The sequence below is a fragment of the Myxocyprinus asiaticus genome, chromosome 47, assembly GCF_019703515.2.
Source record: "Myxocyprinus asiaticus isolate MX2 ecotype Aquarium Trade chromosome 47, UBuf_Myxa_2, whole genome shotgun sequence".
NCBI classification, from domain to species: Eukaryota; Metazoa; Chordata; class Actinopteri; order Cypriniformes; family Catostomidae; genus Myxocyprinus; species Myxocyprinus asiaticus.
The window spans coordinates 22,160,001-22,173,361 of record NC_059390.1 but is presented as its reverse complement, the minus strand read 5'-3'; the positions used below and the strand labels follow the sequence as shown (position 1 = coordinate 22,173,361).

Genomic DNA, 13,361 nt, shown 5'->3' with positions numbered 1-13,361 from the left:
TGATTTTTGCTGCTGCTTTTTTTTATATAAAAAAAGTCAGAAAAAAAATCACAATAAATAACATTATGCCGCAACTGAAGTCCGTTGAGCTTAACTTGTATTAAACCCGGAATTTTCCTTAGAAATATTCCTAGACTATTCCTTAAGAAAAATAAACTGACTGGTCACTGACAATTACAGTTAATTTGGACTGATGTGTTCTGTTAAGACACTAATACACTTCCAAAGCTATTTATGCCCAAGAACAATAAAAAATTGTTAGCACTATTCATCATGTTTACAAAGCAGTCCTACATGTGAAAAAATACATTAAGCGCACAAAATACTTGACGTTAAGTAATGAATGACATCTTTAAATGTGTTTTCTGCATTCATATGCCACAATATTAGCAGATCTTGTGGTTTTTCATGGATAACAAGGTGTTTTAAAAGTGGTTTTAAGTGTTTTAGATTGCTCAGTGGACTCAGTGGATTTCTAGTGTATCATGATCATGGTGCATCCAACCATCAGCGACCAGATTGCAAGAGTCAGGTCTGTGAGTTAATGCATATAAATGGAGTCTCTATGTTACATTCTCTGTTTCCTTCAAGAGTCATTGTCTCCAGTTCAGTCTTGAGTGCCCCGCTGTCATCTGCATTGTACCCTGATGAGGGCTGTTTTTCAGGGAAGGTCAGCAGAAAACAGAGGCTGTTAAATGGGAACTCTGAGCTCTGATCACTGAAATTGAATTCCAGCTCTTGGAATTTGACTCACTGTGGCTCCATTCAGAGACGATCTACATCTTTATTCCAAAGGAGAGGAATGGAATGAAATACAATGATGGCAGGCATGAGGCCATTACAAGAATGTGTGCTGTACAGCAGAATAGTTTTTAAAATGTTTTGTAAAGAGAAGCATTTACATAAATGCACTCTTGAGAGCTGTCACCACACAACAGAATTCAACATAATCTCTATAAAAAAATAAAATAAATTAAAAAAAAACTTTCATTTGAATCTGATGAGGAAACTGTATACTTCTCACCTGTTTTATTGGAGAGCCAGATGATTGTCTCTGTTGATATGTGACTGGAGTTTCCCACTGTGAGCGTCAGGGGAATTTGCCATTGGAAGCTGAAACGAGACAAAGGCAGAAATAACAGATGAAATGCCTCTATCCAATCGCACTGCACAGATACACACGCACAACTGTACAGTATATGTCACATATACTATATGACAGTACGTATATAATCTGACACCTAAAACTCCCACATTACACAAAATTGTTGGATATAGCCAAATGATATCCTCTCTGTCTCGACAACAGCAGGCAAAGAGACTAAAAATCACAAATGTGTTGATTCATCTGTAAGATGATTTTTTTTTTCTCTTAAGTGTGTGATCATCTGTAGGTATGAGTACACATCTAGTGAAACTCTGGCGGACAGCTTTCACACTAAATGATCACTTCTCTCAAAGACAACTTTGTAATAACACCCAGGTGGATCTAATCTGCTGTCTGCCATCTGCTACCCCAAACAACATCAGAGCGATCCACAGCACACCGACAGTCTTATTTCCCTCAGTGAGGACTGTGTGTAAACATTAACTGGGAACTCTGAAATAAAACAAAAATTTAAGGGCAGCTTTTAATTTCAGCAGTAACATCAGCAATAAACAGCAGACGCTGAACACTGGAATTATCAAGAAAGCAAGTTTGGCCAAGGTCACAGAGAAACTATAGCACATTTGGAGACATACATGTTATGAAGCATTATGAAGCCTGCTGAAAAACTGTATTTAAAGCACGTGTTCATAAGGGGACTATAGAGAGAGATAGTGTGCTAGATGAGCACTGATAACAATAATTATGAATTCCAAAGATAATAGAGACATCTGTGTGTTTGAACTGAATCACACACTGATGCATTTACATAAATCTGCATTCATCAGGGACAATGAACAAGAGAATAAAACAAAAGCAAATTAAAGTTCTCCACAGGCTGCTGGTAATTTTGTGGCTCATATTTATGTTCATTTATGGCAGCGTTTGTCTGTTAGCATCAGGATTATTGACATCCCTCAGAAACTTTGTGTTATGGCTCAGAATTTAAACAAAAGCAAGTAGAAAGATTTCAGTCTTTACAGCAGTTGGGTAAAGTGTGTGTTGAGATCAGTCCAGTGGGCAGTGGCACAGGATTCATGTGAACATCACCCTCCCACAATGATCTCAACAAAATCTATGCCTCTTTAAATATGTGTTTGCATTAAAAAGCCTAGTAATGGTAAAATGTGTTAAAAGTAAAACAATTGTGAATCACAAAAGGATTCATGTAACATACAAAATTATCAAACCAATGTTTCAGCAAACACAGGCAACGGCTTACCCCAATAACAACCTGCCCCGACCTGACATTAATGAAATATACCCTTGTCCTGAGAAAACAGTTTAACTATTCGGTTAAAATGTACCTTAATTATACCATTGACTCTTGCCTGAATATTTGCCAGTGTGGTTCCCCTTCTGTCACTTACTCGACGTTGTGTTTGGGGGAGCCCCAAACACCTCTGATATTTGAGAAAAGGCCAATGGAAATTGGGGAGTGGAATTTGCATGCCACTCCCCCAGACATACGGGTATAAAAGGAGCTGGTTTGCAACCACTCATTCAGATTTTTTCTTCTGAGCCGAGCGGTTGTGTTCAGCGAGCTGAATTACTCTGCCGATCCATTCACCTCTATATCGAGTGAAGCTGTTGGATTTACGGCACATTACAGCGGTTTCTCTCCCTCTTGCACCGGCTGTGGGATGCGTCAAAAGCTACAAAAACTCATCCACGTGCAGCAATGACAGCTTTGCAGATCCTTGGCATTCTAGCTGTCAGTTTGTCCACATCAGTTTCTGTTAGCCAGTTAGCCAGTTGTCATTTGTCTTTGAAGACTGTAGTGTACACCTTTGTATGAAATTTTGGCAATTTCAAGCATTGTATAGCCTTCATTCCTCAAAACAATGATTGACTGATGAGTTTCTAGAGAAAGCTGTTTCTTTTTTGCCATTTTTGACCTAATATTGACCTTAAGACATGCCAGTCTATTGCATAATGTGGCAACTCAAAAACACACACAAAGACAATGTTAAGCTTTTAATTCTGTTCAATGTTCAATGTAATTTTTTTTTTTTTTTTTTTTGTTTTGGTGTGTGTGTGTGTGAGAAAATATAACTGGTTTTGTTTGCATTCAAAAATTCAAAGAGATGGCAGAATTTGAATCAATAAGAACCTGATGAAAGGAGTTCCAACTCAGTCACACTGTCAGAATAATTTAGCCACATAAATTAGGTGTTGACTTTGTATAGATGTTATAGATAATCTTACTGTTATTAATAACAGAAAATTTACATCTGCAATCAACTCAAAATCAATGTCGTACTGTAGAATGGGCACAAAATATGCAATATTATTGGTCATTTCACTTATTTTTTAAATATAATAAAAAAATATATAACTTTTATTTTTAGTTTCTGTCCTCACATTTTCATTTTATAGGTCCCAGATATAGCCCTCCATCTGTTTGAATTCAAGAAACCCAAGTGTTGGTCTCACATTCATGACACACAAGCCAAACTTTAAAATTATGCAATATTGAGTTTTTTGTTTTATGCATTTTTGGGGGGGTTTGATAACACAAAGTCTCTGCTTTAGAGATTCCTCCTCCTAAAGATTTTCTATCTTATTTTATTATTTTTATTTATTTATTTATTTTTGTTAAAACAACAGCAATGCATTCAATTAAGGTGACATTATTTTTACATTTTCTTGAGTATATGTAGCATTAAAGGAATATTCTGGGTGCAATACAAGTTAAGCTCAATCGACAGCATTTGTGGCATAATGTTGATTACCACAAAAATACATTTTGACTCGTCCCTCCTTTTCTTTAAAAAATAAAATAAAAATCGAGGTTACAGTGAGGCACTTACAATGGAAGTGAATGGGGCCAATTTTTGGAGAGTATAAAGGCAGAAATTAGAAGCTTTTAAATGTATAAATGCAAAGTTGTTTAAAGTTTAGTCATTTTAGGTTTTTAGGGTTTGTTGACATTACATCGTCATGCCAACACAGTTGTAAAATTGGCTATAACTTTACACAGAAAAGGTTAGTAATAGGGATGGGCATTCATCAATAATTTGGCATTCGAATATATAAGCTCATAAAAAATGAATATTCATTTAAATGAAGGTAATTAATGAGAAAGAGACATTGTAAAATATTTTTTTTAGTCATAAAGGTTGCATCACCATTTAAAAAAACAAGTTTCTAATTACATCCAAAACAAGCTTTTATTATGTCCTGTGTTTTGTTGTTGTTGTTGTTGTTGTTGTTGAAAACATTTAAACAAGCAATATGTAAAAACAAAAAAGTACAGAATGAAAGCATTTAAGCTCATGCAAAGCGAAGAAAAGAAACGCTAATAAAGTAGACTGACGCAATTAACGTACAGGACGAGTATAAACACTCGGCGTATAATTGTTATGTTTATATTGTATCTCATGTCATGTTTCTGTTGAGAAAAACAAGCATATCCACGTGCTCAGTAAACTATACTCATTTATACACACCAGTTTATTTGATGGAATGTCCCTCCGCTAGCATAGACTTTCTCGGATACCATGTTTGTTGTTTACAGAAGTGTCGCGGGGATTACGTTGCTGCAGGGACGCTGCTTTCTGATGAGTTGCACATATATGGGAGTAAAGAGTACACCGCTTATCCAATACATTTAAACAGGAACACTGCTTTCTCGCAATAAGCCACATTCTCGCAATAACCCACTTTTTGGTGTCCATCTAAACGTACTGACGGTTTGCTCATCAAATGTGATCAACTTGTGTCCACACTCAAAAGCGCCACCCAGTGCATTCTGATATAACTGTGAGTTTTAGTTTGTGTGTTCAGGATTTAACAAGCATCTCACTGCATATATGGCCAGCAAAGCAAAAGTTTGTGAAATTCAAATAGTATTTTACTTTTCGAATACTTATTGCAAAACGAATACTCGAGTATTCGAATACTCGTGCACATCCCTAGTTAGTAAGTGATTTTATCAATAAAAACATGTCTTTTAAAATAGATTATTTTAACGTAAAATAAAATAAAAAAAATAATAAAAATACTGGCCCCCATTCACTTCCATTGAAAGTGCCACACTGTAACCCAGATTTTCCCTGAATTTTTCCATCCCATTTTAAATTTTCTAGAAAGAAAATGTGTTTGCCTGTGCAAAACTTGCTGCTTCAATGCTAGCGTGGTTGCCAGGAATTTGCTATGCAGTTGCCAATGTTTTCTGAGAGGTTGTTACTGGCCCAAATCAAAAGAGTGCACCCCAAATCTCTATGATATTCTGGACCCTTGATGTAACTTGGGTCCCCCCTTCAATGTAAGTCTATGCAGGGCTTGACAATAATGACTGCTCAATTGCCCGGGGCCAGTGTGAGAGAGATTTGGGCAGTTGCTAGAACTGTTACTTGCCCAATGGGGCCAGGGCTGAATTTATAACGTTAGCTGAATCAGACAACAAGTGAGAGAGCACAAAAATTACATGAAATTCCCACATTTTTTCATTTTAACATGTTGGTGAAAATTAGTAATCCACAAGTAGGAACACAATAAATCAATATTTTCTTTCTATTGGATTATAAATCCATCTCTCTGTGTGCAGCGTAGATTCTGTTTAATGTGAGCACTCAAAGGCACAGAGCACTAGTATTGTTGAAACAGTAAAAAAAAAAAAGTTCCTTTTCTCTCATCATTTCACCTTAAGGGATGAAGCGCTGGATGAAACGTAATAAACTTAAATTTAACCACGGTTATACATGTGGCGGGAAATCTATGGGACTAATTATGAAATCACAGCTGTTTTTTACTTATTTATTTTTTACATTATTATTACCTTATGTTTTAAGTAAAATTAAGTCTAAAATCATTTTCCAAAATTTGTTTTCTGCATATAACTTTTGACCTTTTTTGGGGGTGCCGACATTTATTGACTTTGTCTCATTAGGGTAGATGGTTTTTGGTATATTGTCTGAAACGTGACACATTCAAATACATTTTCTGTGTCTGAAATGAAATGGAAAACATATCTTGCTGTTTCAAAGACTTTATGGACATTCCTTTTAAAACTTTAAGAACTTTACTGGCATTCTATTTAAATCTTTAAGAACTTCATTGTTTCTCTTGATTTGTTCCAATCATTTCATTGGCATTGTGTCAGCTATCTTGTCAATGCATGTGTGGGTCTGCATGTACTAGAAACCCCACATTTGGAAAACAGCCCAATGAACTGCTTAATTTCTTTCTCTGTACAGTTCGGGGTTGAGTTTAGGGCTATTTCTAGGCATAGGTGAACTAGGTGATCGCCTAGTGCACCACCAAGACGGAGCTCATTTCACCACCGTTAAAAAATACCAGCTGTCATCTGTGAAATGTCTTGATTTAAAATTCACTGTGATTAAACCATCACAAAGTCACCATCTCTCTCTCTCTCTCTCTGTCTCTCTTTCTCTCTCTCCCTCTCTGGTCTCTCAGGGGCCATTTATACGACAACGTTTTCAACTAAAAATGGAAAACTTTTTATGTGTTTTGGCTGTTCGTTTACACGACAACGGCATTTTGGGGCCTGAAAACGCAAACTTTTGAAAACGGGTTTCAAAGTGCAAGTTTTTGAAAACGATGCCGTTATCGTCTCTGTGTAAACATCCAAAAACTATAAAGTTAATGCGCACGCATATTACGTGTTAAGTCTATAGGCATGCGCGCGAGTACTTCAAAACAACGCGCGAGACATTCAAAAATACAATGGCGGATTACAGGACTGTGTTTGTGCTGCTCAAGATTTTGAGTTTATTGACACTTCTCCAGCAAAGTGTAGATTTACTGCATCACTACTACGACCAGCGATCGCCATCTTCATTGTTTGTATTCACCGCTCTGTGGAAGAATGCTTATGTGTGTAAAAATACACAGTTTTCAAACAGATTCCAGAAAACTCTCCCCATCTCCCATTGGTGGTGTAAACAGATAGTCCCATGCCAAATTCACACCATGTTTCTACAAATAGATGACAGTGTTACACGTTTTGGTGAAATCAACAAGAAAAGCCTAGTTACTGTTAACTATTATTACTGTTGAATATTAAGCTGTGAAACGAGAAACAAGTAACAGAGAAAAAAACAGTGGTGGAATCAGATGGCAATATCATGGTACTTTGATATAAATCATGGTAGGCTACTGCCAAAAAAAAAAAAATTAAACATGAAATACCCCAACTGTCGTAAATCACACCAATAACAAGGGTTTGACACAGTTACGCATCAATAACTTGTTGCTTGTGTTGATCTACACATACTTGCACACAATAAGATACATTTAATATTGGCTCAAATCCAGCAGGGGACTTTAACATAATTAACTGGATTAACTGCATGTCTCCACTATGCATGCAACAAGAAAATCAATTTGTGCTTTGAACTGTTAATAAGTTGTTTATATTCTCTATAACATCACCTCAGCAAAAAATCTGTGCTGTGGAAATTGAAAGTCAGGTAAGATACTAGGCTAAAGGTGTTAATGAAGGGTTTACACAGCTGAAATGAGTTCCAGACTAGTTGTACTGGTGAAAAATACTATAGCACAGAATCTGCAAATTAACTTATGCTGTGCCCAACTTTCCTTTGATGATTTCAAATGAAGTGTGTTGAAGTTGTAGAGGCTCATTCCAGCTGAATATAGACATCTTTTTCTTTTGTTGACACTTATAAATCTAAACCAAAGGGAGACGCTCCAAAAGCATCAATGTAATAAGTCTACCTCAGACAGATTAATGAATACAATTGCAAAATGGATTGCTGTGGACTGTAGACCAATGATAAATTGATGTTCGGTTATGAAAATAAAATTAAAATTATACAATAATCAGGCAATATAAAACCATATTACCATTGATTAAGCCATTTAAAAAGTGGCTTTAGAAGGCTATTGCTCTTTTTATATTGTCTAATCAATTGTCTCCTTGTCAGCCACAATAATGTTATTTACTTAAATTATCTTAATCATTCTATATATATATATATATATATATATATATATATATATATATATATATATATATATATATATATATTATTTATAATTATTTGTACTGTATATGATTATTTATAATTATTTAATCATTAAATATTTAATTTTCTTTTTGAGCATTCCTATGCAAATATTGTTATGCAATAAATTGTGATTAATTATGTTACGTAATTGGCTTATCTTGTAATTAATTAGATTAAAACATTTTGATTGGCAGCCCTAAATTGTACCTCTAACATCCCAGAGTTTGTAAAAATGAACTAAAAACCTGTTTACTGTAATCCACTTCCAGGATGCATGTCTGCAAGACTTCCACTGTAAGTGCAATACTATAGACACATTCTATTCTTTTAAAAACTACAGAAGGAGTTTAAGTTATTTTTAGTGGAAATCGACAGCAGGCAATGGATATTGTACACACATTTTAAGCATTTAACCAAGATCATTCCTTCCACCAAAATGGGGATTCAGAGGAGGACAACAAGAGCTCAGAGCAGCATTTGTTGTCGTGTCTCTCTGGGTCAGAACTCTTGGTAGGTTTGCAAGCTGGTTGGTTAAACTGATTCGCAGTGCAGCAAATGTCTTTCAAGCACAGTGATGTGAAATAAACAGTTTCATTTTTTGCTGGCATTTTCCAATGTCTTCCTATTGTCCAGCTGAGTTTGGCCTTTGCTTTGGATCGTCTATGAACTGTTATGAGATGCAGTGGGCATGAAACACACAAAAAGAGTGTGAAATACATTCAAACTGACCTTCTGATACCTTCTGCTGCTGCCAATGTTTCTGTCAGCACATTTTGCTCAGATGCGAGGTGTTACACTGCATTTACAGAGGTGTCAAATACCCCCTGAATATTGGCAGCTTGTCTGGATCTCACCTGAAAAACCGCCTGAGGGGCGAAACAGGAAAAAGAGCCCCCTACTCATAACACAGCTCTGATATTGATTTGTGGAGTGGCTTTGCCTTAGAACGCCTCTGCAGAAGAGCACAGCTCTAAGAGAGCATGCTCGAGTAGGAGGAAATTTTCAAATAAAGGTGGCTTTGTCTGACCTGAACAAATGAAACTCAGAAAAAGAGGCGTTCTAACAGATTTCTACCTGTAGGTCTCATATTTATGACATAAACATGGGTCAATGTGGAGGGCTAGCCTTGTCACAGAAAACGAGAAATCAAGGACTGTTGTCTGTGGTTATTGATGCTTTAGTCTCACTGGCATTATTATTGTGCTCTACTTCTCTCAGAGAGTTTCAACTTTGACACACCTTCAGTCACAAAAATAACAAATAGATACATCTTACAAGCTCAGGAGTTTTTGCTCATGTCCTCAAATTGCAAGCGTTTGTCATTGGTATTGTGCACCATTTACAAAACTTTATTTTTCAAGGTCTAAATAGGAAAAAATTGCTAAACAACATGCTCACTGTGAACACTTGAAGAGAAATAGCAGCATAAAAATACAATTCTTCAATCAATTCTTGTGATGCTAGCAGTGTCTGATCCAAAACCAAAGCAGAAGGATTTCTAAAAACGGATCATTGACGCTGCTGAATTATTCATCTGACTCTAACATAGAATTAAACTAATCTATCTGCCAGTGACAGACACAGTTTTCGTGACGCCGCAGGCAGTTGGTAGACGGCTTGTGGAGGTGAAGGGTTAGCATGAGTTGCTAATAAAAAATGAAATGCTCACTTAATAGCAGCTCGAGATTTTGTGTGATTGAACATAACTAGAGATCTCATTTGTATGGACAGGTTTTTGTTACTTTTTACTCTTCCTACTGAAAGAAAAACAACAACTGCCTAACTGCGTTTATAACTCAGTATCTAATATTATTTTTGATGAAAATGGTTTGTTCTTCCATCTCTTCAGCTGCTGAAGTACTGAGGCCTGTTGCACGAAGCCGGATTCTGTGGCTACCCAGGCAAATTTGAGTTTAGTTTGAGAAAACTCTGGTTTTTCGAGCTCAAGAAGGTGGTTTGGTTTTTACCAGTGTTCATCACCATAGCAACTTACACTACATGGCTAACCTGCTCCATAGCAGGTTTTATTCTCTGTTACAGATTGCAAAAAGATGCTAAACCAATCAGATGTAAGTAAAGTGACACGATGCAATTAAGTTATTAGACCTGTAAATTAAGATATTATAAGATATATATATATATATATATATATATATATATATATATATATATATATATATATATATATATATATATATATATATATATATATATATATATATACATATACATATATATATATATATATATATATATATATATCTTTTCATTTCGTTATATACTTTACTTGGCTGCAGTGCGTGATGCAGAGAACATTGGGGAAAAAAATATTGCTTGCAGAAGTGTTCCTGAGGTGATTATCACACTTTAAAGACAAATTTATTGAGTGACGAGTCTTTGAACATGAACAAAAATATTGGTTAAAATTCTATTGTACGTAGACTTTCACACAAAGTGACATTGCTTGCACTTCATTAACTTATATTAGGCTTTAAAAGCTTACATTTTAGATCAATATATAGATTTGTAAGCTTTTAAAATTAACATGCATGTATGTTTTTATTGTGAACCTAGGTAAATTTAATTACACACTATATTGTTTTTTTTTCTTTCTTTCTTGCGAGAAGTAAATCGTGCCAACTCTCTCCAAGCTTCACCCATTGGCTGTTCGTGGCAAACATCACTCATTCATGTGCACACGATTCGGGGTTAACCACTAACTCAGGATCAAACTCTCAGTTGACAGAGTATGTTTGTACCAAGCGTCTTGAGATCGCTGAACCCGATTTAAACCGGTTTGGCTCTATCTATCTCATTTTGTCAGTCTGAAACTTACTTTGTAACTCTGTGTTTATTCAACCAGCTTTGTGCAACAGGTCTCTGAACTGTCTATTTCTGTCTGAGTTTGACCTGATCAAAAAAAAAAAAACAGAGCATTCTCGGAGCAGAATCACTGACTGTGTGGATTTATACACGATTCAACATCACAGTGTTCAGACTCTGAAAGAGACACCATTATTATATGCTGGATTTTTTTTTGTGAGGGAATCAATGTCAGAGGTTCAAATGACTGATAGTGTGTTCTTTTCATGTCATGACAGTCACAACTGAGATATGGTACACTACCTTTTGTTGAACAGCTCAGGATGGTGGATCTTGGCATCTGTGTCATAGACAAAGTGCTCTTGGGAGATGGAGACATTGTTGTCAAGACTGTCGTTCTTGCTGATGGTAACGACGGGATATCCCATCTGAAGAGTCCAGCGGTCCATGACCTCCGTGATGTTGATGTCCTTCCCCTCCCTCTGCATGGCCTGTGACACAAACAGAACACATCAAAACATCATCCATATGTATCACTGTCTCCATATCAGCATGTAGAGCATCTATCTGGCTCACAGTAGAGGGACTGTGTGTCAATAGTGTCACTGGAGTGGAAGTGACTTGTGTTATTGCTCTCAGATTCTGAAAGCTTCTGTTCTTTCAACAAAAAAACACTTTACAGAAAAACAGCACTCAAACTCTCACACTTTCACTGCTGGAGATAAAACTTCATCATCAAATCGGTCAGATTAAATCTAGAGCTGCTGTGTGCTCATATTTATAAATGATTTCAGACTTATTGCATTTAATGGACTGATATACACATATTTAAACTGATTTGGGTTTTCTTTGTTTTCCACAGCAAGTCTGTAAGTCCTAAATCAAGAACAGGAGTAAATTAAAACCCAGCCAGGACTTTTAATTAAAAAGGCGATTAAACTTTACTGTCCTCTTAAACGGCACATGTGGGCACATCACGAGCCATCTATTTCCAGTTATCTAACATCTCTATATGGGAGTGAGGTTTGTAAAGGAGCAGAATTAGATCAGAGGAAGCACCTCTTTTACTGAATATTCATAATAACTAAAACATTAAATTCGATCTCACAGGCCATTAATGAGGAACGCTCGTAATGTGACTGAGCTTCATCCCTGAGGGAAATATACACACTGTTCATCCTTGTTCTGTGTAAACGCTACTATAAATGACTCGGCACAATGGACATCTGGCAGTTTTCAGTAGAAATTGTTTTCAAAGTTTCACTGTATGTATGAGGAACATTTGACAAATGGTTTATGGTATTTTGTCCCTTTTCAGCTTGAGCTGCTGTATGCTTTTTGAAAATGGTTAGAAAGATGAATGACAGGTGACTGCAAACCATTTATAAAATGTATATGGCAGAACAAATAAACTACATTTTGAATTAACATACTGTAATATTCTCAAACCTACTGAAATATTATTTCAGTTCCAAAACTTAGTTAGTTAGCTAGATTAACTAGATGACAGTTTAAAAAACAAACTAAATAAGGTTGTAATCAGACAAGGTTTTTAAGGTGAATTTTAGTTGGAAATTTTAATAAGTAAAACGTACCTCTCTAACCTAAAACTTTACCGTAAGCCTAACCAATAGGGTTCGAAAAGATAAGAGTTTAACAAAATAGATAGCCTTACCGTAAACCAACACCTAACCCTAACAGATAGTGTTTTAAAATGCAAATTTGAATTAAAAAAAAAAAAAGTAATTGTACTCGTGATTTGTGTAACAATGAATAAAACACACAGTTGTAGTACCTCTAGTGTTCATTTCACCAGGAAACTGTGGCGAAACGTAAAAAGTGACACGTAAAAGTCAGTTTGCGAAAATGTATATAGAGTAACGTTCATTCTATGAGACCAGGTTGCCAAAACCCCAGCTAAGACCAGCCAACCATGTTTGACCAGGTTTAGCTGTTTTTCTTCAGCAAGGCATTTCAAATACTGATATCTAAGAACTCTAAGGGCTCATATGAGTTGAATATGATTGATTATTGTGGACAATGATTATTAAAGTCCAGGATATTAAACAGAAAACCAAACTTCATCATGGACTTCTTTCATCTGTTGATGACTCATGGGTTGTTTATGTGTGAATACAGAAGAAGAGGCTCTGCAGAGGCTGATGATGCAATTAATGTACCCACATTATGAATCTTTTTCTGTAAGACAGATTTCAGGAAGCTGCTGTATCTTTGCCCTGACAGAAATTATTAAAGGTAGTGAAGGCCAGTCCAGCGATGGGTCATGATCTTGACAAAGGGCTTTGTGGGCGTTAAGCACTGTTAGATTATTTCAGCAAATTGGATTTCATGAATAGCTTATGAGCACAGCACATATCAGTATTCATTAGATGATG

The 13,361-nt window shown here is 35.9% G+C and overlaps 1 protein-coding gene across 1 annotated transcript in view; it reads right to left on the bottom strand.

Moving 5' to 3' along the window:
• Window positions 1-13,361, bottom strand: part of LOC127436826 (thyrotropin-releasing hormone-degrading ectoenzyme-like) — a 210,178-nt gene that overhangs the window by 68,270 nt on the left and 128,547 nt on the right. The window contains exons 10-11 of the mRNA XM_051691261.1: window positions 11,269-11,456; window positions 1,025-1,113 (exon numbers count right to left, since the gene is read on the bottom strand). Coding sequence (XP_051547221.1) covers window positions 1,025-1,113; window positions 11,269-11,456 — 277 coding nt within the window. The remainder of the gene's footprint in view (window positions 1-1,024; window positions 1,114-11,268; window positions 11,457-13,361) is intronic.